The 27,119-nt window shown below is 46.4% G+C and overlaps 1 protein-coding gene across 1 annotated transcript in view; it reads left to right on the top strand.

The window, feature by feature from the left end:
- Window positions 1–23,866: 23,866 nt before the first annotated feature.
- LOC141165347 (beta-1,3-galactosyltransferase 1-like) overlaps window positions 23,867–27,119 on the top strand; it is a 48,595-nt gene continuing 45,342 nt past the window's right edge. Inside the window, exon 1 of the mRNA XM_073650944.1 lies at window positions 23,867–24,047. Within this exon, the coding sequence (XP_073507045.1) occupies window positions 23,970–24,047 (78 nt within the window). The 5' untranslated portion in view covers window positions 23,867–23,969. The remainder of the gene's footprint in view (window positions 24,048–27,119) is intronic.

Here is a 27,119-nt window from a genome sequence, read left to right as displayed (position 1 = left end):
AACCTCGCACAACAGAAATGTGATCAAGGTCTCCCTCATCTGATGAGTCTTCCATGCCCATCGCCAGTTCGTCCTCCACTTCTTCCTCGGCTCCTGCACCTTCCTCAACAGTTTGGCTGCTACCATGCACCCTGGTTAATCCCTCTCCCCCACCCTCCCATGCCTGCCGCCTTGGTGCTGCCAACCGTCTGGACCTTGGAGATGTTATCCCTTCCGCATACGACTCCTCCTCTACTTCCTCCACCTCCTCTTGTCCCACCACCTGACTCTGAATTCTGTTTAATGTGTGCTCCAGCATGTAAATCACCGGAATAGTCATGCTGATAATGGCATCGTCGTCAGCACTAAACATCTTCGTCGCCATTTCAAAACTGTGCAGAAGGGTGTGTGGCGCCTTTGAGGGTTCAGTCGCCACAGAGTTACTGCATCTCACCCAGAGGTGTGGTATCTCACCCTCAGGTAAGGAAGGCATATGGCTGGGGACCCTAACTCCTGCATCCAACACATACCCGCAGTGGGGGTAGGGTGAGATTGCTCCTAAGGGAGAGCACAGTCCCAGGTCCCTAGCTGGTTTGAGGGTCCTTTGTAGTGGGTGCTTAGGGGAGCAGCTTAGGGGAGCACATGACAAGGAGAGTATAAATAGGAAGCCATCTTAGAAAGAGCAAGCCAGACAGAGGAGGAAAAGTGACAGGAGCAGAGACTAGGCATGAGCTCTGCTCCGGAGGCGGGCCTAGCCTGCGAGGCCCAGGACTGAAGGAGAGAAGAGAGGAGTGGGAGCTGGAAGGCTCCAGGAACCGAAGGGACCCTACGGCTACGGGCCGTGCAGAAGGCCACCCGTACTCCCGCTGCTACCAGGAGGTAGAGGGGTCAGGCCAGATAAGGGGAACCGGTCCCTCAACTAGCGGAGAAACAGCAAGGCTCAACTAGAAACCGGAGGCTGCTGCATTTCATGTACTGCAGGCCAAAGTCCACACCAGTCTTACTAAGAAGGTAGCCACATAGGACCCAGGGGACGGAACACACGTCACCCGCCAAGGCCCGAGGATACCAGATAGAAGTGTCACTGGGTGTGAGGTGCAGGGAGAAAGCCAGAGAAAGGACACACAGAAGGGGGTCCTGCTAAGTACTCCGGAGCTATCTGGGGGTGGACTGAGCCCCTCACTGAGTATGCACAGCACGACGGGGGAGATTGCTCTGGTACCTGTAATCTGGACTACAACAACTGTGAGTAATATCTTGAGACGGCATCACACGGACTCTGTGTTCATTACTGACTCCCTGCACTACAACCACCATCATCCACCCACACTGCCCTGAAGCTACACTCTTCCTGTGGTGAGTAATAATACCGTTGCTGCAAAACCACCAGCTTCAGAGGACTGTTCCGCAGCGGCGGCCCCTTTGGCCACACTCCACAGGTGGCGTAGTCAGACATTATAAAATCCATATATACAAATTACCCTTGGATTGACCGCCCTGGGTCACGGACTGGGTCACCGCCACAGTGACTACAACCCCCAGCGTCTACCGGCCCGGCTCAGGGTACCCCATGGCCCAGGGGGCGCGTCAACTTCATAGGTCCCTGATCTGAGACCACTCCTGCAGCGTGATTTGCCCCACCTCTGGATCTCGTTGGCCCAGGCTAAACGTCAGAACGTATTGCACCAGGGCTTGTCGGTGCTGCCACAGTCGCTGCAACATGTGCAGAGTTGAATTCCACTGAGTCGGCACATCGCATTTCAGCCGGTGAACTGGCAGGCCCAACGACTTCTGTAGAGATGTAAGTCGTTGAACTGCGGGATGCGAACGGCGGAAGTGAGCACACAGCGACCGTGCCCTTTGCAGAAGGCCATCTAGTCCGGGATAGTGGGCTAAAAATTGCTGGACAACCAGGTTCAACATGTGAGCCATACAAGGCACGTGTTTGACATTGCCCCGGCGAAGTGCCGCACCCAGGTTTGCAGCATTGTCGCACATGGCCTTCCCTGGTTGCAGGTCCAGTGTAGACAACCTTTCATGAAACTGGGTCTCCAGAGCTGACCACAACTCCTCAGCTGTGTGACTCACATTTCCCAGACATTTCAAAGTAAACACTGATGCGTTGAGCCCTGCTGCCAGCATAGTAAGGAGGTGTGCAGGATTCCTTCTGCGCAGTTAGAAAGCAGGTGGCATTACCAGACAGGCTTTGGGTGCAGGTGGAGGACCGAGAGGAGGTTGAGGAGGCAGAAGCAGTGGAGGAACTTCGAGATAAAGAGGATTGACGCACAACTAGTGGGGACGGTAAGACTTGGACAGCAGCCCCTTGTCCTGCTGTCACCATAGTTACCCAGTGCCCAGTCAGCGACATGTAACGCCCCTGTCCATGCCTTCTCGTCCAAGTGTCTGTGGTGAAGTGCACCCTGTCACACACAGAGTTTCTCAAAGAAGCGGTGATGTTGTGTGCGACATGCTAGTGGAGCGCAGGCACACCTTTCTTTGAGAAGTAGTGCCGACTGGGAATCTGGTACTGGGGCACTGTGACGGACTTAAGGTCTTGAAAATCCTCTGTGTCCTCCAGGTGGAAAGGCAGCATTTCTGTAGCCAACAGCTTGCAGATGGTGAAATTCAACCTCTTAGCTTTCTCATGGCATGGAGGAAATGGTCTTTTACTTTTCCACATCTGAGGGACCGAGGGCTGGCTGTTGTGCTTATACGGTGTTGAGTAGGGTGTCCCCGGCAAACTGCCGGTCTGTGAGGAAGATGCAGGCGGACATGTTAGGTTGCCTTGATCCAAAGGTGGTGCTCTCGATGTCGGAGAGTGCTCAACACTAGCAGGTGTTTCCACTTCCCAATGAACTGACGACCTGCCAATCACACTGGCTGTTGCGGGTAAAGAGGTGGCAGGTCTGCGTCCAAAAACATGTGTGACTGCTGTCCCCCCAGTCACAGAGGATGAAGAGGCTGCGGATGCACAAGATGGGGCAGACGGTGGTTGGCCCAGCCGGCTAGGCCGCATTGTAGCACAGTGAGCTTCCCACTGCAACTTATGCTTCATATCCATGTGACGGTACATGCATGAAGTACTCAAACTATGGATTTTTTGGCCTCTACTTAGCTTTTGCTGACAAATATTACAGATAACACGAGTTGGGTCATCCTTATCGATCTGAATAAATGCCCAGGCTATGCAAGGCTTAGAGCCCATGTGACCTGAAGAGCCACTACGACTTGTGGTCAGAGGCAGAGTTGTGGTTGAGGATGCAGTTGTTGACGTGCTTCCAGTACTCCGTCTCTGTTCAGGAAGGCGCAACCTAACCTCGACGTCAATAGCATCTGTGATGCCCCGCTGCGCTTGGAATCATAGATCCTAGAAGAGTGCATTGATGGAATCCTCCACAAGAGGCCCCCATAAACATTCACACATCTCCACCTTCCACCTCAGACCAGCAGAGGGAGCCCGTTAGGGATATAAATAGGGAAGGTGGAGCTAGGCAGTTCAGTTCCTCTGAAGAGTTCCTGCAGTAGAGAAGCCTAAGAGAGGTCAGTCTGCAGTGGAGCTCAGTCTAGTCTAGAGAACGCAGTTAATAGTTCAGCAGTGGAGCACGAGGCTCCTGCTTGCTAGATTCAGGGAGCCCAGATAGAGCTTAAGGTGTGCCGGTGCCGTAAGATCAGTGAAGCGCGGCAAGCTGCCGTTAGTGTGTATAGCCTAGTGAGGGCCCGAGTACGCCGAAGGCGAATGGCGAGTTAGTACATAAGGGGCAGAGGAGCTTAACCAGCTCACCCCGAAGCATTTACCGGACACAGGATCTGAGCTTACCGGTATCTCTATGACCCAGTAAGGCATAACCGGAATCCCTGGAGAACTACAAGTCCCAGGATCGCTATGGTGCTGATATGTAATAGAGCCAGGAGACGCTTAGGCCCCGCATACTGGGAGCGTGAACTCCAAGAGAAGGCCCTACCACAAGGTCAGCCAGCGCAGGACAGAGACAAAGTTAGGCCTAGCTCCAGGCAGGTCAGAAACTTACTACGCAGAGGCAAGAAACAGGAGGCCCTACACCCGCTCATTGGGGAGGATCCTGATATGCACCCTTCACCCTACAGTGCTCCGGGATGTGCCTGAATTTCCACCAGTAAAAGGTACTGAAGTGACTACCGTGTCCATTCCCCTTCTTGCTCTGATCCAGCTGGGTCTCGCCTGTCCTGCATTCCCCCCTGCATACGCTGCCCTGAGACCTAGCTCCACCTTTGGGGAGCTATACCATCGAGCTGCCTTATCACCGGCCTCAGTGGACTGCTGCAGCGCTGGTGCTTTTCACCAGATACCACAGGTGGCGTCATGAACTCTTATAAAATTAACAATTATCCACCCTTTTAAAGAGAGACCCCAGGGTACGGGCCAGGGAGCCGACCACCGCGACATCCCCAAGGCCAGGCAAATGCCCGGGTACCGAGTCATCCCCATCCCCAGGGCTAGTCACATCCTCCTCCACCTCCTCTGCTGACCTCATCGACTGGCTGACTGTGGGTTGACAGTAAGTGGGATCTCCAACCTCGTCATCATCACCCTGTGTGTTATCACACCCGTCGTCCTCAGAGCCAACCTCTTCCTGCCCTGACTGAAAAGTCAAGTTGTCGCTCCAATCAGGTATTTGAGTCTCATCATCGTCTTCATCATTGTCTCCACCAACAGGAGTTACAGTTTGGGAACAAGGGTCTACATTATGCACAGAACCTTCTTCATCTGGTCCTGGATCCGACTTATAAAGATTCTGGGCATCAGATCAGATCATTTCCTCATCTGGATTAACAGAAGCTCTGGAGCAGACCTCCGTTTCCCAGGCTATAGTATGAGTAAACAGCTGTGCAGACTCAGCCATCTGTGTTACCCCATACTCAGATGGGCAGCTGGAGACTTGGGAGCTGTGAGGAAGCAAGTGCGATTGAGGTGACACCTCTGAGGACTGGAGTATTTGTGATGTTGAAATTGAGGTGATGGAGAGCCCACTTGAAGGAGCACTTGATATCCGTAGAAGCACCTGCTGTTTTTGTGCCTCATCTAGAATTTGTAGCGATGGGCGTGTCCGTAAGAATGGGATCGTATCACATTGTCCACGAAAAGAAGTCGACATCTTAGTTTGGCTGGAAGATGGTCTTTCTTCTGCAGATGTTACCCCCCCCCACCGTGGGGGGCCTCGACCAACCGGCGGACAGGCACCAGTATTGGGATAGGGGGGCTGGCCGTCAGGGTCCACCGCGGCTCTGGCACAAACCCGGCGACACAGAGGTGGCACGGGCAGGAACGGACTGGCCGTGTCGGCTTCTCACTTTTTGGATTTTAGAAGGGCATGACATGCCTATATCTGTGTCTCCCCCTCCTTTTACTCCTCCACCTCTTTTCTTTTCGCATGACTATATGTACTTGTCACTTTTCCATGTGTTAGTTGTGTCTTCTGAGCAGTTTGTCAGCTTTTGGACACCTTTGAAGGTGTTTTCTATGTGTTTCTATGTGTTTTTGTTTGCCTGCCATTGGTTTTAACACTAGAACTACTGATGGAGTCATTTTGACTCCTTTCGTTTTTTATTTCTCTTCTGTGACTACATTTTTCAGAATTCCGGCTTGAAACTCGGTGACTTTTCCTCAAATATGATGTGAAAAAAGATTTTGTGAGAATAAATAATTTTGGTGAAAAATTTGCGCGTTTTTTTCAAAATTTACCAAGAACTACTGAAGGGAGTCATTTTGACTCCCTACTATATTTTGAGGTCCTTTTATCACTAAATGTTGCTATAAAGTTTTGTGCATAATTTTTTCACTCTGTCTTATTTACCCTGATGTTCATATAGATGTAGTTCAATTTACATGTCAACTTTTCACATTTTCCTTGTGTTTTACCTGCTTGTATTACTGTGTAATGCTGAACAAACTCTATCTGATGAGGAGCTAGATGCATTCATTGCGATATTCTATGCTCGTGGAATATCTGGCACGAACCGTCACTCGATTAGCAGTATTTGGTGTAATGACTGGGGAATACCGTTTTGCAAAGCGACAATGTCTAGGGACCGCTTTGTTGAAATTATGAGGTTTCTCAGATTTGATGAGAAATCTACTCGATCGGAGAGACTGCAAACGGACAAGTTTGCTCTATTTTCTACTGTGTGGGACAGGTTTATTGAAAATTGTATTGCGTGTTACAAACCTGGCCCATACATAATGGTGGATGAGCAACTTTTCCCAAGCAAAACTAGGTGTCCATTCACGCAGTACATGCCTTCCAAACCAGATAAATATGGCCACAAATATTGGCTAGCTGTTGATAAGAGGAGCAAATATCTGGCAAATGGCTTCCCTTATCTAGGCAAAGATGACACACGCCGTGCTGAGGACCGTTTAGCTGACCATGTGGTAATGAAGTTATTGGACCCGTTTTTGAAAAAAGGTCGCAATGTTACAACCGATAATTATTTTACTTCAGTAAAATTAGCTAAACAGCTAAAAAGCAAAGGAACAACCATCGTGGGAACACTGAACAAGATAAGGCGAGAAGTGCCTAAAGAAATAAAATCCATGAAAGAGGAATTGTACAACACTAAAGTGTTTAGAAATGAAGACAATTTTACACTTACAGTATATCAAGGAAAGCCCAACAAAAATGTTGTCATTTTGAGTTCCGTCCATCCAGATGTTGTTGTTGCGTCTGATTCCGCTAAAAAAACTCCAGAAACGGTAAAGTTTTACAATGAAGCAAAATATGGAGTAGATGTAGTGGATCAGATGGCACGAAAATATACCACACGAACATGCACAAGGAGATGGCCTGTTCATGCATTTGAAAATGCCTTAGACTTTGCGGGTATAAATGCATGGATAATATTCAAGGAGATTACCCACCAAAAAATGTCACGCAAGGCATTTTTGCAAACGCTTGTGAGAGAGTTGAGTGGTCCTTATGTCACAGATAGGGAAAAGGGTTCCACGTCCCAAGTTTCTACATGCTCAGAGGTGATGGTTCAAACAAAATTTTGCCAGATCAAAGAAAAGTGCAAGAAAAATAGATCTGTCGGAAATTGTAAGACTTGTGGTAAGTCTTTGTGTGGGCAATGTACTGCCATAAATCAAAGGCAATGCCTAAAATGCGAAACACCAAATGTTTAGAAGGTGAATTCTGCGCCATATTTTCATTTTTATGCTCCTCCACCTACATTTTCTCTGCTTTTTGTTCTTCAGTTGTTGTTTATATGTGTGCACTTGAATAAAAAAAAATGTTTGAAAAACGTCTATTATAATTATTATTTTCTGTAGAAAAATAAGAAAAGCAGAAAAAAAACAATCAAAAGCATTACTGTTGGATCTCACAATAATAATACATTACAAAAAATATAATTATTAATAAATAACCACAAATGAAACTCTAAAAATAAACGAAAACAAGCAAGGAGTCAAAATGACTCCTTTCAGTAGTTCTAGGCGGGGTCACGAGTCCAGTAGTCCTAGTGTTAACGGTGTTCGAAGGTGTTCGACGAACAGTTCGGCGAACACACGGGTGTTCGACGAACCGAACCGAACTCGAACACTACGGGGGTGGCTCAACACTAGTCACTGTACATGGATAATACACACAGTGATGTCACAGTACAGAGATAATATACACAGTGATGTCACAGTACAGAGATAATAAATACAGCGATGTCACAGTACAGGGGTAATACACACAATGATGTCACAGTACAGGGATAATAAATACAGTGATGTCACAGTACAGGAATAATAAACGATGTTGTCACAGTACAGGTATAAAAAACACAATGTTGTCACACTACAGGGATAATACACACAGTGATGTCACAGTACAGAGAAAATAAATCCAGTGATGTCACAGTACTGGGATAATAAACACAGTGATGTCACAGTACAGGGATAATACACACAGCGATGTCACAGTACAGAGATAATAAACAAAGTGATGTCACAGTGCAGAGGTAATAAACACAGTGATGTCACAGTACAGGGATAATATACACAGTGTTTTCACAGTACAGGGATAAGAAACACAGTGATGTCACAGTACAGTGATAACACACAGTGATGTCACAGTACAGGGATAATAAACACGGTGACGTCACAGTACAGGGATAATACACACAGTGTTGTCACAGTACAGGGATAATAAACAAAGTGATGTCACTGTACAGAGATAATAAATCCAGTGATGTCACAGTACAGGGATAATAAACACAGTGATTTCACAGTAGAGGGATAATATACACAGTAATGTCACAGTACAGTGATAATAAACACAGTGTTGTCACAGTACAGGGATAATAAACACAGTGATGTCACAGTACAGGGAAAATACACACAGTGATGTCACAGTACAGGGATAATAAACGGTGATGTCACAGTACAGGGATAATATACACAGTGATATCACAGCACAGGGATAATAAACACAGTGATGTCACAGTACAGGAACAATACACACAGTGATGTCACAATACAGGGATAATACACACAGTGATGGCAGAGTAGAGGGATAATAAACACAGTGATGTCACAGTATAGAGATAATACACACAGTGATGTCACAGTACAAGGATAATACACACAGTGATGTCACAATGTAGGGATAATAAACAGAAATTTTACATCACAGAGATAAAAATCACAGTGATGTCAAAGTACAGAGCCAATAAACACAGTGATGTCACACTACAAAGATAATAAACAGTTATGTCGTAGTACAGGAATAATAAGAACAGTGATGTCACAGGACAGGGATAATACACACAATGATGACACAGTACAGAGATAATACACACAGTAATGTCACATTACAGCGATAATACACACAGTGATGTCACAGTACAGGGATAATAAATACAGAGATGTCACAGTACAGAGATAATAAACACAGTGATGTCACAGTACAGGAAAAATAATCACAGTGATGTCATAGTACAGGGATAAAAAAGAGTGATGTCACAGTACAGGGATAATATACAAAGTGATGTCACAGAACAGGGATAATAATCGGTGATGTCACAGTACAGGGATAATACATACAGTGATGTCACAGTACAGGGTTAATAAACACAGTGATGTCACAGTACAGAGATAATACACACAGTGATGTCACAGTACAGGGATAGTATACACAGTGATGTCACAGTACAGGGATAATAAACGGTGATGTCACAGTAAAGGGATAATACACACAGTGATTTCACAGTACAGGGATAATACACATAATGTCGTCCCAATGTAGGGATAATAAACAGAAATGTCACAGTACAGAGATAAAAAACACAGTGATGTCACAGTACAGAGACAATAAACACAGTGATGTCACAGTACAGAGATAATACACACAGTGATGTCACATTACAGGGTTAATCCACACAGTGATGTCACAATGTAGGGATAACAAACAGAAATGTAACAGTACGGAGATAAAAAACACAGTGATGTAAAAATACAGAGATAATAAACACAGTGATGTTACAGTACAGTACAGAGATAACAAGCACAGTGATGTCGCAGTACAGGGATAACAAGCACAGTGATGTCACAGTACAGCGATAATACACACAATGATGTCACAGTACAGGGATAATAAACACAGTGATGTCACAGTAGAGGGATAAGATGTCACAGTACAGGGATAATAAACACGGTGACATCACAGTACAGGGATAAAACACACAGTGATGTCACAGTACAGGGATAATAAACACAGTGATGTCACAGTACAGAGATAATAAATCCAGTGATGTCACAGTACAGGGATAATAAACACAGTGATTTCACAGTAGAGGGATAATATACACAGTGATGTCACAGTACAGAGATAATAAACAAAGAGATGTCACAGTAGAGGGAAAATACACAAAGTGATGTCACAGTACAGGGATAATAAACGGTGATGTCACAGAACATGGAAAATATACACAGTGATATCACAGTACAGAAATAATAAACACAGTGATGTCACAGTACAGGGACAATACACACAGTGATGTCACAATACAGGGATAATACACACAGTGATGTCAGAGTGGAGGGATAATAAACACAGTGCTGTCACTGTAGAGAGATAATACACACAGTGATGTCACAGTACAGGGATAATACACACAGTGATGTCACAATGTAGGGATAATGAATAGAAATGTCACAGCACAGAGATAAAAAACAGTGATGTCACAGTACAGGGACAAAAAACAAAGTGATGTTACAGTAAAGAGAAAATAAACACAGTGATGTCTCAGTACAGGAATAATAAGCAAAGTGATGTCACAGTACAGGCATAATACACACAGTGATGTCACAGTACAGGGATAGTAAACACAGTGATGTCACAGTAAAGGGATAATACACACAGTAATGTCACAATACAGAGATAATATACACAATGATGTCACAGTACAGAGATAATATACACAGTGATGTCACAGTACAGAAGTAACAAACACAGCGATGTCACAGTACAGAGATAATATGCACAGTGATGTCAGAGTACAGGGATGATAAACACGGTGATGTCACAGTACAGGGATAATACACACAGTGATGTCACAGTACAGGGATAATACACACAGTGATGTCACAGTACAGAGGTAATAAACACAGTGATGTCGCAGTACAGGGATAATAAGCACATTGATGTCACAGTATAGCGATAATACACACAATGATGTTAGAGTACAGAGATAATACACACATTGATGTCACAGCACAGGGATAATTTTTACAGTGATGTCACAGTACATGGATAATACACACAGTGATGTCACAGCACAGGGATAATAAACAGAGTTATGTCACAGTACAGAGATAATAAACACAGTGATGTCACAGTACAGGGATAATAAAATCAGTGATGTCACAGTACAGGGATAATACACACAGTTATGTCACAGTAAGAAAATAATAAAAACAGCGATGTCGCAGTGCAAAGATAATACACACAGTAATGTCACAGTACAGAGATAATAAACACAGCGATGTCACACTACAGGGATAATATACACAGTGATGTCACAGTACAGGGATAATAAACACAGTGATGTCACAGTACAAGGATACTAAACGGTGATGTCACAGTACAGTGATAATATACACAGTGATGTCACAGTGCATGGATAATACACACAGTGATGTCACAATACAGGGATAATAAACACAGTGATGTCACAGTACAGGATAATACACACAGTGATGTCACAATACAGGGATAATACACACATTGATTTCACAGTACAGGGATGTTAAACACAGTGATGTCACAGTACGGGGATAATAAACACAGTGATGTCACAGTACAGAGATAATAAATCCAGTGATGTCACAGTACAGGGATACTAAACACAGTGATGTCACACTACAGAGATAATAAATCCAGTGATGTCACATTACATGGATAATAAACACAGTGATGTCACAATACAGGGATAATACACACAGCGATGTCACAGTACAGAGATAATAAACACAGAGATGTCAGTGTACAGAGGTAATAAACAAAGTGATGTCACAGTACAGGGATAATGCAAACAGTGATGTCACAGTCCAGGGATAATAAACGGTGATGTCACAGTACAGGGATAATATACACATTGATGTCACAGTACAGGGATAATAAACTTTGATGTCATAGTACAGGGATAATACACACAGTGATATCTGTAACCGGTCTGGGAGGCGGAACCTCTGAGCTACTATACAAGGGGGCGGTCCTTGTAAGGGAGCGGGTGGCGACCAGGGAAGACGGGCAGGCGGTCACAGCAGGTGACCGGGACAGTCTCTGAGTGAACGGGCTGGAGGTCACGGCAAGTGACCGGGGCAGTCTCTGGATGAACGGGCAGGAGGTCACGGCAAGTGACCGGGGCAGTCTCTGGATGAACGGGCAGGAGGTCACGGCAAGTGACCGGGGCAGTCTCTGGATGAATGGGCAGGAGGTCACGGCAAGTGACCAGGGCAGTCTCTGGGTAAAGGGTAGGGACGACCTGTGATGGCAGAGCCTCCAGGTAGGCTAGCAGGCAGATGGAAGATGTGTGCTCCCAGGTGAGCAAGCGAGAGTCTCTGGAATGGCAGGTGGTCACAGCACGTGATGGCGGAGCCTCCATGTAGGCTAGCAGGCAGGTAACAGGTGTATGCTCCCAGGTGAGCGGGCAGGAGTCTCTGGAATGGCAGGTGGTCACAGCACGTGACGGCGGAGCCTCCAGGTAGGCTAGCAGGCAGGTAACAGGTGTGTGCTCCCAGGTGAGCGGGCAGGAGTCTCTGGAATGGCAGGTGGTCACAGCATGTGACGGCGGAGCCTCCAGGTAGGCTAGCAGGCAGGTAGCAGATGTGCGCTCCCAGGTGAGCGGGCAAGCTGTTCCATAGACAGACTGACAGGAGTTGGAGGGCAGACTGTCGGACCTCAGGCTAGCAGGCAGGTAGCAGAAGAGCGCTCCCAGGTGAGCGGGCAAGCTGGTCCTTAGACAGACTGACAGGAGTCGGTAGGCAGACCGTCGGACCTCAGGCTAGCAGGCAGGTAAGCGGAATATCAGGCAGGAATCAGACAGTAAACTGGCAGGAATCTGGCAGGTAACTGGCAACGGGACCTGAGGGCTGAAGCAGAGTAGTGAACAGTGCAACAACATTGCTCGGGTACCTCCATTTTGGAGGAGGTGCCTTATATATGGTGAAGTCCTCCGGCCATTGGCCGGGGACTCCTTAGGACGGCGCGCGCGGCCCCTTTAAGAGGGAGGGAGCGCGCGCGTGCCCTAAGCACAGTGGCCGGGAAGGAGCGCGCGCTGTCAGCAGAGCGGGAGGAGGATGCCGGGCTCGGAGCAGAGGGGTGAGGAGAACAGCGTCCCTGCCTAGCAGAGGGCAGGGACGCCGGCACTACAGTACCCCCCCCTTTAGGCCCCCCCTTTTTTAGGCCAGAGAGAAATTTAGCTAGGATGAGAGGGGCATGGATGTTCTCCCGGGGCTCCCACGTTCTCTCTTCAGGACCAAACCCCTTCCAATCTACTAGAAAAAAGGTCTTCCCTCTTACCCTTTTGGTGGCCAGAATGTTCTCTACCTCAAATTCGTTTTCAGCGGAAACCGGAGCAGGAGGCGTACCTGTAGACTTGGAAAAAGAGTTAAGTACCACAGGTTTGAGGAGAGATACATGGAAGGAGTTAGGGATCCGCAAATTGGCCGGGAGTTTCAATTTATAGGCCACCGGGTTGATCTGACTGATGACCTCCAGAGGACCGATGAACCGAGGCCCTAACTTATAGGAAGGAATCTTGAGCTGGACATACTTGGACGAGAGCCAGACCTTATCCCCTGGACGGAATTGAGGAGGATCCAGACGTTTTTTGTCAGCATGTCTTTTCATACGCTCGGATGACAGAAGGAGTGCGGATCGGGTACTCTCCCATATGGAGGAAAATTTGTTAACAAGAGATTCCGCAGCCGGATTGTCCACCGAGGTGGAGACGGGAAATGGGATCCGAGGATGCTGACCGAAGACTACAAAAAACGGGGATTTGGAGGAAGATTCGCTCTCGTGATTGTTGTAAGAAAATTCGGCCCATGGCAGGAGATCCACCCAGTCTGAATGGTGGGCATTAACGAAGTGCCGGAGGTAACTGGTCAGGTTCTGATTGATCCGCTCCACTTGACCATTAGACTGTGGGTGGTAAGCGGAGGAGAAGTCCAGGGTGACGTCTAGCAGTTTACAAGTGGCTCTCCAGAAGCGTGAGGTGAACTGTACCCCACGATCGGACACGATGTGGAGGGGCAGGCCATGAAGACGGAAGATGTGGCGGATAAAGTCTTTAGCCAGCTCGGGTGCAGACGGGAGGCCTGGCAGGGGAACGAAATGAGCCATCTTGGAAAAGCGGTCAGCGACGACCCAAATGACCGTACAACCGGCAGAGACGGGGAGATCAGTTATAAAGTCCATTGCTATATGCTGCCAGGGGGCAGCAGGTACTGGGAGCGGAAGGAGGCGACCGGCTGGCAGATGTCTCGGAACCTTGTTGCGGGCGCAGGACACACAGGCAGAAACAAAGTCTATTACGTCCTTGTGCAGGGTAGGCCACCAGTAGTGCCGGGTAATAAGCTGGAGGGTCTTTTTCTGACCGGCGTGGCCAGCTAGTTTAGACGAGTGACCCCAATGTAGGATCTTCTCCCGATCAGGTACTGATACGAATGTCTTACCGGGAGGGAGACGATTTAGACTCACGGGAGCCACCTGCATTACTCTGGCGGGATCGATGATGTGTTTCGGTTCCTCCTCGAGATCAAACACCAGAAAGGATCGGGATAAGGCGTCCGCCTTGATGTTTTTGTCAGCCGGGCGAAAATGAAGAATAAAATCAAAGCGAGCAAAAAACAAGGACCACCGAGCTTGGCGCAGGTTAAGTCTCTGGGCATGCTGGAGGTAAGCCAAGTTCTTGTGGTCAGTGTAAATTATTACCGGGTGAAGAGCCCCTTCGAGCAGGTAACGCCACTCCTCCAATGCCAGCTTGATGGCCAATAACTCTCGATCTCCAATGGAATAGTTGCGCTCAGAAGAGGAGAAGAGTTTGGAGAAAAAGCCACAAGTTACCATTCTCCCGGAAGATGATTTTTGGGTAAGTACCGCTCCGGCTCCAGAGGAGGAGGCGTCAACTTCCAGGAAGAACTGCTTGTTGTCATCTGGGCGATGCAGCACCGGGGCGGAAGAGAAGGCCTGTTTTAAGGAAAGAAAGGCCTCCTCTGCTTCGGGCGGCCACTCTCTGGGATTAGTGCCATTACGGGTGAGCGCGGAAATTGGGGCAGTCCGGGAAGAGAAGTGCGGTATGAAGAGGCGGTAGTAGTTGGCGAAGCCCAGGAACCGCTGAATGGCCTTCAACCCCTCCGGTCGGGGCCATTTCTCGATGGCAGACAGTTTCTCTGGATCCATTCGTAGGCCGGTCTGAGAAATAATGTAGCCCAAAAACGGAAGCGAGGTCTGCTCAAAGAGGCACTTCTCATATTTAGCGAAGAGGTGATTCTGCCTGAGCCTGAGCAGGACCTGACGAACGTCTCTCCGGTGAGTCTGGAGATCCGGAGAGAAGACCAAGATGTCGTCCAGGTACACCACTACGCAGGAGTAGAGAAGGTCCCGGAAGATGTCATTGACCAACTCTTGAAAGACAGCAGGAGCGTTACAGAGACCAAAGGGCATTACCAGATATTCATAGTGGCCGTCCCGGGTGTTGAATGCAGTCTTCCATTCATCCCCTTGACGGATACGGACCAGGTTGTACGACCCACGGAGGTCCAGTTTGGTGAAGATTCTAGCCCCCCTCAGACGATCAAATAATTCTGGAATGAGCGGAAGGGGGTACTTATTCTTCACCGTGATCTGGTTAAGGCCTCTATAGTCTATACAGGGACGGAGAGAGCCGTCCTTCTTTTTTACGAAAAAGAAGCCTGCTCCCGCCGGGGAGGTAGATTTCCAGATGAATCCCCTGGCCAAATTCTCCTCAATATATTCGGACATCGATCGGGTCTCAGCAGCAGACAATGGGTAAATACGCCCACGGGGAGGCGTAGCACCGGGTAACAGGTCGATAGGACAGTCGTATGGTCTATGAAGGGGCAATGTCTCTGCCTCCTTTATATTAAAGACATCAGCAAATGACCAATAGGGAATCGGAAGTCCAGGTAGATTAGTTGGGGTAGGAGAAGGACGGGCGGGATGAACAGGAACCAAACAAGTCTTATGACAGTCCTGTCACCAGCGAAGGACTTCTCCGGTCTGCCAGTCAAGCACGGGTGCATGTCTCTGGAGCCAAGGTAGACCTAGTAAGAGGGCGTGAGAGAGTCCAGGCAGAACATAAAAAGAGATGCTCTCAGAATGCAGCATTCCCACCTGCAGAGTTACGGATTCGGTGATGAGTTGGATGGGACGTGGTAAGAGGCCCCCATCCACAGCAGCGACAGATAATGGTATAGCCAGAGGTTTGGTGGGAATGCGGTATTTTTCTACCAGGGCCTGTGAAATAAGATTCCCGGCCGCTCCAGAGTCGAGTTGGGCTAGTTCGAAAAAACGATTCTCCCCGCAGATAATTGAGACTGACAGCAGCAGAGATGGAGAGGATTTATTCTTGTCTAGGTCGACCTCTCTGAGCGAACCTAGACACAGGCGTTTCCCGACCTCTCCGTGCAGGTACGGATCCGGTGCTCCTTACTGCCACAGTAGAAGCAGCTCCCCTCGGCACGGCGTAAGTCCTGACGGGTTTTGACCATCTTGGTCTGGTCGACCTGCATAGGCTCAGGAGAGTGTACCTGGGGAGAAACGGAGGGAGTGACGGATTTCTGAAAAGTAGGAGCTAGACGTGGGAACCTCCTCTCACGGGTGACTTCTTTGGCACGCTCCTGGAACCGTAGGTCAATCCGGGTGGCAAGAGTTATTAGGTCATCGAGAGTGGTAGGAATGTCTCGACCGGCAAGTTCATCTTTAGTACGGCCGGACAGACCCTCCCAGAAGACAGATACCAGAGCGTCGTTATCCCAGGCCAGCTCCGAGGCAAGGGTACGGAACCGTATGGCATATTGGCCTACGGTGAGACTTCCCTGACAGAGGCGTAGCAGAGATGATGCGGATGAGGTCTTCCATCCAGGTTCGTCGAAGACTTTCCGGAAAGCCGTGAGAAAGGCAGGCAAGTCGGACACCAGGGGGTCTCCTCTCTCCCATAGAGGATTTAGCCAGGCCAGGGCCTCCCCGGTGAGATGGGACATGATGAAGGCAATTTTGGCCCGGTCGGAGTTAAACTGGTGGGACAGGAGTTCAAAGTGCAGGGTGCACTGATTTATAAAGCCCCGAGCCTGAGCGGAGTCGCCTCCGAAGCGAGGAGGTGCAGAAAGCCGGGGTCCGGGGTAGGATACCATAGTATTGGTGGGCAGCGGAGCTGCCGGATTACGAGTCATGGCACTGGCGGTGGTTGCTGGTGGAGCAGTCAGAGTGTCCAGGCGAGAATTGACATTCCGCAGGTGACCCAGGATGGACTCCTGTTGGGACCTCTGACGGGACAGTTCATGACACAGGTCCGAGAGTGAGGGAGTTGGGTGCCACCGGGTTCCATGGCCCGAGCAAACTGTAACAGGTCTGGGAGGCGGAACCTCTGAGCTACTATACAAGAGGGCGGTCCTTGTAAGGGAGCGGGTGGCGACCAGGGAAGACGGGCAGGCGGTCACAGCAGGTGACCGGGACAGTCTCTGAGTGAACGGGCTGGAGGTCACGGCAAGTGACCGGGGCAGTCTCTGGATGAACGGGCAGGAGGTCACGGCAAGTGACCGGGGCAGTCTCTGGATGAACGGGCAGGAGGTCACGGCAAGTGACCGGGGCAGTCTCTGGATGAACGGGCAGGAGGTCACGGCAAGTGACCGGGGCAGTCTCTGGGTAAAGGGTAGGCACGACCTGTGATGGCAGAGCCTCCAGGTAGGCTAGCAGGCAGATGGAAGATGTGTGCTCCCAGGTGAGCAAGCGAGAGTCTCTGGAATGGCAGGTGGTCACAGCACGTGATGGCGGAGCCTCCAGGTAGGCTAGCAGGCAGGTAACAGGTGTGTGCTCCCAGGTGAGCGGGCAGGAGTCTCTGGAATGGCAGGTGGTCACAGCACGTGACGGCGGAGCCTCCAGGTAGGCTAGCAGGCAGGTAACAGGTGTGTGCTCCCAGGTGAGCGGGCAGGAGTCTCTGGAATGGCAGGTGGTCACAGCACGTGACGGCGGAGCCTCCAGGTAGGCTAGCAGGCAGGTAGCAGATGTGCGCTCCCAGGTGAGCGGGCAAGCTGGTCCATAGACAGACTGACAGGAGTTGGAGGGCAGACCGTCGGACCTCAGGCTAGCAGGCAGGTAGCAGAAGAGCGCTCCCAGGTGAGCGGGCAAGCTGGTCCTTAGACAGACTGACAGGAGTCGGTAGGCAGACCGTCGGACCTCAGGCTAGCAGGCAGGTAAGCGGAATATCAGGCAGGAATCAGACAGTAAACTGGCAGGAATCTGGCAGGTAACTGGCAACGGGACCTGAGGGCTGAAGCAGAGTAGTGAACAGTGCAACAACATTGCTCGGGCACCTCTATTTTGGAGGAGGTGCCTTATATATGGTGAAGTCCTCCGGCCATTGGCCGGGGACTCCTTAGGACGACGCGCGCGGCCCCTTTAAGAGGGAGGGAGCGCGCGCGCACGCGCCCTAAGCACAGTAGCCGGGAAGGAGCGCGCGCTGCCAGCAGAGCGGGAGGAGGACGCCGGGCTCGGAGCAGAGGGGTGAGGGGAACAGCGTCCCTGCCTAGCAGAGGACAGGGACGCCGGCGCTACAATATCACAGTACAGGGATAATAAACACAGTGATTTCACAGTACAGAGATAATACACACAGTGATGTCACAGTACAGGGATAATACACACAGTGATGTCACAGTACAGTGATAATAAACGGTGATGTCACAGTACAGGGATAATATACACATTGATGTCAAAGTGCAGGGATAATAAACGGTGATGTCACAGTACAATGATAACACACACAGTGTTATCAAAGTACAGGGATAATAAACACAGTGATGTCACCTTACAGAGATAATACATACAGTGATGTCACAGTGCAGGGATAAAAAACAGAAATGTCACAGTACAGAGATAAAAAGCAGAGTGATGTCATAATACAGAGACAATAAACACAGTGATGTCACAGTACAGAGATAATGCACACAGTGATGTCACAGTACAGGGATAATACACACAGTGATGTCACAATGTAGGGATAAAAAACAGAAATATCACACTACAGAGATAAAAAACACAGTGATGTCACAGTACAGAGACAATAAACACAGTGATGTCACAGTACAGAGATAATACACACAGTGATGTCACATTACAGGGTTAATTCACACAGTGATGTCACAATGTAGGGATAACAAACAGAAATGTAACAGTGCAGAGATAAAAAACACAGTGATGTAAAAGTACAGAGATAATAAACACAGTGATGTCACAGTACAGAGATAACAAGCACAGTGATGTTGCAGTACAGGGATAACAAGCACAGTGATGTCACAGTACAGCGATAATACACACAATGATGTCACAGTACAGGGATAATAAACACAGTGATGTCACAGTAGAGGAATAACACACAGTGATGTCACAGTACAGGGATAATAAACACGGCGACGTCACAGTACAGGGATAAAACACACAGTGATGTCACAGTACAGGGATAATAAACACAGTGATGCCACAGTACAGAGATAATAAATCCAGTGATTTCACAGTACAGGGATAATAAACACAGTGATTTCACAGTAGAGGGATAATATACACAGTGATGTCACAGTACAGCGATAATACACACAATGATGTCACAGTACAGGGATAATAAACACAGTGATGTCACAGTAGAGGGATAACACACAGTGATGTCACAGTACAGGGATAATAAACACGGCGACGTCACAGTACAGGGATAAAACACACAGTGATGTCACAGTATAGGGATAATAAACACAGTGATGCCACAGTACAGAGATAATAAATCCAGTGATTTCACAGTACAGGGATAATAAACACAGTGATTTCACAGTAGAGGGATAATATACACAGTGATGTCACAGTACAGAGATAATAAAGAAAGTGATGTCACAGTACAGGGAAAATACACAAAGTGATGTCACAGTAGAGGGATAATAAACGTTGATGTCACAGAACATGGAAAATAAACACAGTGATATCACAGTACAGAAATAATAAACACAGTGATGTCACAGTACAGGGACAATACACACAGTGATGTCACAATACAGGGATAATACACACAGTGATGTCAGAGTGTAGGGATAATAAACACAGTGATGTCACTGTACAGAGATAATACACACAGTGATGTCACAGTACAGGGATAATACACACAGTGTTGTCACAATGTAGGGATAATAAATAGAAATGTCACAGCACAGAGATAAAAACAGTGATGTCACAGTACAGGGACAATAAACACAGTGATGTCACAGTACAGAGAAAATAAACACAGTGATGTCTCAGTATAGGAATAATAAGCAAAGTGATGTCACAGTACAGGGATAATACACACAATGATGACACAGTACAGAGATATTACACACAGTGATGTCACAGTACAGGGATAATACACACAGTGATGTCACAGTACAGGGATAATACACAGTGATGTCACAGTACTGGGAAAATAAACAGAGTGTTGTCAAAGTACAGAGATAATAAACACAGGGATGTCACAGTACAGGGATAATAAAACAGTGATGTCACAGTACAGGGATAATACACACAGTGATGTCACAGTACAGAGATAATAAACACAGCGATGTCACAGCACAAAGATAATACACACAGTGATGTCACAGTACAGGGATAATAAACACAGTGATGTCACAGTGCAGGGATAGTACACACAGTAATGTCACAGTACAAGGATAATATACACAGCGATGTCACAGTACAGGGATAATAAAGACAGTGATGTCACAGTACAGGGATAATAAATGGTGATGTCACAGTACAGGGATAATGTACACAGTGATGTCACAGTACAGGGATAATACACATAGTGATGTCACAGTACAGAGATAATAAACACAGTAATTTCACAGTACAGGGATAATCCACACAGTGATGTCACAGTACAGGGATAATACACATAGTGATGTCACAGTACAGGGATAATATACACAGTGATGTCACGGTACAGGGATAATAAGCACAGTGATGTCACAGTACAGGGATAATACACACAATGATGTCAGAGTACAGAGATAAAAAACACAGTGATGTCACGGTACAGGGAAAATAAACAGAGTGATGCAACAGTACAGAGATAATAAACACAGTGATGTCACAGTACAGGGATAATAAACTCAGTGATGTCACAGTAACGGGATAATACACACAGTGATGTCACTGTAAAGAAACATAGCGTTGTCAAAGTACTAAGATAATACACACAGTGATGTCACAATACAGAGATAATAAACACAGTGATGTCACAGTACAGGGATAATAAACACAGTGATGTCACAGTACAGGGATAATACACACAGTGATGTCACAGTACAGAGATAATAAACACAGCGATGTCACAGCACAAAGATAATACACACAGTGATGTCACAGTACAGGGATAATAAACACAGTGATGTCACAGTGCAGGGATAATACACACAGTGATGTCACAGTACAGGGATAATATACGCAGTGATGTCACAGTACAGGGATAATAAACACAGTGATGTCACGGTACAGGGATAATAAATGGTGATCTCACAGTACAGGGATAATATACACAGTGATGTCACAGTACAGGGATAATACAGACAGTGATGTCACAGTACAGAGATAATCAACACAGTGATGTCACAGTACAGGGATAATCAACACTGTGATGTAACAGTACAGGGATAATAAACGGTGATGTCACAGTACAGGGATAATATACACAGTGATGTTGCAGTACAGGGATAATAAGCACAGTGATGTCACAGTACAGGGATAATACACACAATGATGTCAGAGTACAGAAATAAAAAACACAGTGATGTCACAGTACAGGGAAAATAATCAGAGTGATGTAACAGTACAGAGATAATAAACATAGTGATGTCACAGTGCAGGGATAATAAACTCAGTGATGTCACAGTACCGGGATAATACACACAGTGAGGTCACAGTAAAGAAATAAACATAGCGATGTCACAGTACAAAGATAATACACACAGTGATGTCACAATACAGGGATTATAAACACAGTGATGTCACAGTACAGGGATAGTACACACAGTGATGTCAGAGTACAGCGATAATATACACAGTGATGTCACAGTACAGGGATAATAAACACAGTGATGTCACAGTACAGAGATAATAAACACAGCGATGTCACAGTACAGGGATAATATACACAGTGATGTCACAGTACAGGGTTAATAAACACAGTGATGTCACAGTACGGGGATAATAATCGGTGATGTCACAGTACAGGGATAATACACACAGTGATGTCAGAGTACAGCGATAATATACACAGTGATGTCACAGTACAGGGATAATAAACACAGTGATGTCACAGTACTGAGATAATAAACACAGCGATGTCACAGTACAGGGATAATATACACAGTGATGTCACAGTACAGGGTCAATAAACACAGTGATGTCACAGTACGGGGATAATAATCGGTGATGTCACAGTACAGGGATAATACACACAGTGATGTCACAGTTTAGGGATAATTAACATAGTGATGTCACAGTACAGGGATAATACACACAGTGATGTCAATATACAGGGATAATACACACAATGATTCACAGTACAGGGATAATAAACACAGTGATGTCACAGTACAGGGATAATAAACACAGTGATGTCACAGTACAGAGATAATAAATCCAATGTTGTCACAGTACAGGGATAATACACATAGCGATGTCACAGTACAGAGATAATACACATAGTGATGACACAGTACACAGATGATCACAGTGATATCATAGAACAGGGATAATAAACACAGTGATGTCCCTGTGCAGGGATAATATACACAGTGATGTCACAGTACAGGGATAATAAACACAGTGATGTCACATACAAAGTTAATACACACAGTGATGTCACAGTACAGGAATAACAAACACAGTGATGTCACAGTACAGGGATAATATATACAGCTATTTCACAATACAGGGATAATACACCCAGTGATGTCACAATACAGGTATAATACACCCAGTGATGTCACAGTACAGGGATAATACACACAGTAATGTCACAGTACAGGGATAATACACACAGTGATGTCACAGTACAGGGATAATAAACACAGTTTTGTCACAGAACAGGGTTAATAGACACAGTGATGTCACAGTACAGGGAAAATACACACAGTGATGTCACAGTACAGGGATAATAAACACAGTGATGTCACAGTACAGGGATAATACACACAGTGATGTCACAGTACAGGGATAATAAACACAGTGATGTCGCAGTACAGGGATAATACCCACAGTGATGTCACAATACAAGGATAATACCCACAGTGATGTCACAGTACAGAGATAATAAACACAGCGATGTCAAAGTACAGAGATAATGCACACTGTGTTGTCACAGTAGAGGGATAATAAACACAGTGATGTCACAGTACAGGGATTATACACACAGTGATGTCACAGTAGAGAGATAATACACACAGTGATGTCGCAGGACAGAGATAATATACACAGTGATGTCACAGTACAGGGATAATACACACAGCGATGTCACAGTACAACGATAATAAACACAGCGATGTCACAGTACAGGGATAATACACACAGTGATGTCACAGTACAGGGATAATAAACACAGTGATGTCACAGGACAGGGATCGTAATCAGTGATGTCACAGTACAGGGATAATATACACAGTGATGTCTCAGTACAGGGTTAATAAACACAGTGATGTCACAGTACAGGAATAATACACACAGTGATGTCACAGTACAGGGATAATAAACACAGTGATGTCACAGTACAGAGATAATACACACAGTGATGTCACAGTACAGAAATAATAAACACAGTGATGTCACAGAACAGAGACAATAAGCACAGTGATGTCACAGTACAGCGATAATAAATACAGTGATGTCACAGTACAGAGATAAGCACAGTAATGTCATAGAACAGGGATTATACACACAGCCATATCACAATATTGGAATAACAAATATCCTGATATCATAGCTCAAGAATTGGGTATACAATGAAGTCACAGTGTGAAAACATATAAAATGTTATATGATGTCCTTCTTTTTTATGTGCATTTCATCCCAACTTCCTGCTTCTCAGAATATATGGCAGAAAGGACAAAGTTCTTCCAATAAAAACAAAACAGCAACTAGAGTGGATGAGAAGAAGGTATAAATGGAGAAGATTATCCACTTACATGAGGTTCTCGTATCAATGGGATGTTTAATTTCTGGACCAACTATATGCAGAAGTCACCTGTGGACCACATCACATTGAGCGGCGGAGATAAACCTAAGGTAAGAAAAAATACACAGAAAACTATATCACACCACAATATTACATACTAATTCACTTTTAATGTGACATATGTATCATGTCATGTTTAATACTGTCAGCAAAGCTGTGTATCTAAGCCTATCAGTGTGATACTGTCTGTGGATCTAAGTCTCTCATGTGTCATATACAGCCTGTGTAGCTGGTGCATCTATGCCTATTATATGTGATACTGTCTATTGAGCTGGGTATTTAAGCCTATCACGTGTAAAAAGGTTTGCTGATCTATGAATCTAAACCTATAATGTGTGATACTGTCCGTGGAACTGGTGTATCTATGCCTTTCACATGTGATACTGCCTGTAGAGCTATGTACAGTACCTAAGCCTATCATGTATGATACTGTTGGTGGAACTAGTGTATCTGAAGTGACTTGTAAAAGTTTCACCCCCCTGGCATTTTTTGTGTTTTGCTACCTCACAATATGAAATTTCACAGTTTTTTTTTAGGGTTTGCATCAGTTCATGTAAAGAACATGCCTACAACTGTGAACATTTGTTTTCTTTGAATTGTGAAGCAAACAAGAAATAGGAAAAAATAACTGAAAAGTGTAGTGTGCATAAGTATTCACCCCCCCCCCCCCACCCCCTAAAGTCAGTACTTTGTAGAGCCTCCGTTTGCAGCAATTACAGCTGCAAGTCACTTTGGATAAGTCTCTATGAGCTTTCCACATCTTAACACTGGGATTTTTGCCCATTCCTCAAGGCAAAATAGCTTCAGCTCCTTCAAGATAGATGGTTTCCTCTGGTGAACAGCAATCTTCAAGTCTGACCACAGATTCTCAAAAGGATTAAAGTCTTTGACTAAGACACTCCAAAGCATTTACATATTTCCCCTTAAGTCTATTTGCCCACGTAGCATTTTTGCGGCATTTTTACGGCCGCAAAAACGCTTGTAAACTGCCATGCAAAGCAATGTGAATTCGGATGTGCTGTGCACATGATGCGCTAATTAACGCACCGAATTCGCATTGCGTTGCAAAACGCAGCATGATCATTTCTACCGCGATTACGCTGCAAGTTCGCGGCCATTGAGGAACATTGAAACGCAGCAAACCCACAGGTATATGTGGATTTGCTGCGTTTCAATTAAATTCAATGGCCGTGAATTTGCAGCGTAATCGCGGTGCATGTGGTATCCAGGATGAAGAGGAGACTAGAACTCCTCTAAATCCCGGCTACCACGCAGTGAAAAAAAGAAATAAAAAAGTTAAAAATAAAAAAACCTGTATACTCACCTCTCCGGTCTCCTCCCAGCCGCGTCCTCTCTCCTCGGTGTTCCGCGGTGTACTGGCAGGACCTGCGGTGACATCATTTAGTCAGCTGATGGTCATGCGACCGCTGACGTCAGCGGTCAGGTGATGGTCGCGTGACCATCAGCTGACTAAATGACGTCACCGCAGGTCCTGCCAGTACACCGCGGGACGCCGAGGAGAGAGGATCACCGCCAGGAGGAGACTGGAGAGGTGCGTGTACACGGTTTTTTTATCTTTAACTTTTTAATTCTTTTTTTACTATAGATGCAGCATTTAAAGCATCTAAGTTGGTCACACAATATAAATCCATGCCGGTTGCATGGATTTATATTGTGTGACCAACTTGTCAAGCACTTTTCCAAGTTATGCTCAAAATCGATTGGTAAAGTGCTTGAAAAAATGCATGCGAAAACACATGTAAAAACGCTGAAAAAACGCTTCTCCCTGGCAGAAAAAACGCATGTAAATCTGCATGCATTTTTTTCTGCCAGAGAGAGGCAAAAACGCTCTGCATCAAATCTGCTATGTGGGCACATAGCCTAAACCACTCCAGTGTTGCTTTAGCAGTATGCTTTGGGTCATTATCTTGTTGGGAGGTGAACCTCCATCCCAGCCTCTGACAGACTGAAACAGGTTTTGCTCAAGAATATCCCTGTATTTCGCACCAACAAACTTCCCCTAAACTCAGAACATATTTCCTGTCCATGCTGCCAAAAAACATCCCCACAGCATTATGCTGCCATCGCCATGTTTCTCTGTGGGGATGGTGTTATTAGGGTGATGAGTAGTGTTGAGCCACCCCCGTAGTGTTCGAGTTCGGTTCGGTTCGTCGAACACCCGTATGTTCACCGAACTGTTCGTTGAACTGTTCGTCGAACACCTTCGAACACCGTTAAAACCAATGGCAGGCAAACAAAAACACATAGAAACACATAGAAAACACATAGAAAACACTTCAAAGGTGTCCAAAAGCTGACAAACTGCTCAGAAGACACAACTAACACATGGAAAAGTGACAAGTACATATAGTCATGCGAAAAGAAAAGAGGTGGAGGAGTAAAAGGAGGGGGAGACACAGATATAGGCATGTCATGCCCTTCTTAAATCAAGAAAGGCTGGAGTAAAAATCTAAAATCAGCCTACCAACACCCAGAGGTCGTGACAAGAAAATTAAAAAAAGAAATATCTTTAGGTAGAATGGCGGTTCCATTCAGAACACTTTCCTTACAAGACGTAGTGGTATCCCCATTGTGAGTTGTGCCAAAAACGGAACCCAATACATTCGGACTAATCCACCATTTGTCATATCCAAGGGGCAGGTCAGTAAACGACAACATCGACGCGGAACCAAGTACAGTAGTATATACTGTACATCCTTTGACAAGGCAATCAGGCGGATCAAGAAGTTGGGAAGGTTCACCCTAATGGCCAAAACAGACATTGATGCGGCGTTCCCGTTACTTACTAACTGTGCCTCCGAATAGTGTCCACCTATTGGGCTGCTTCTGGGAAGGAGCATACTATAAAAATCGCTGTTTGCCCATGGGGTGGTCCAGATCCTGCTCACTATTTTGAGGCGTTTAGTTGCTTCCTCGAATGGGTTGTAATGGACATTTCTAAGGGGCACATATTATCCATTACCTCGACAACTTCTTATGCCTGGGCCCAAAAGATTCGCCACAGTGTGAATACATGCGGTAGTCCACCTGTGAGAAGGAGAGAGCTGGAGGGAGAGCGGACACCACAGAGCCGAGGGGTTAGATAAAGAACGGAAGAAGGA

This window comes from Phyllobates terribilis, unplaced genomic scaffold (genome assembly GCF_046119375.1).
Source record: "Phyllobates terribilis strain yellow unplaced genomic scaffold, ASM4611937v1 Scaffold_11__3_contigs__length_659146591, whole genome shotgun sequence".
NCBI lineage: Eukaryota > Metazoa > Chordata > Amphibia > Anura > Dendrobatidae > Phyllobates > Phyllobates terribilis.
The sequence above is the reverse complement of the archived record's forward strand: the minus strand, read 5'-3'. Positions and strand labels throughout refer to the sequence as shown.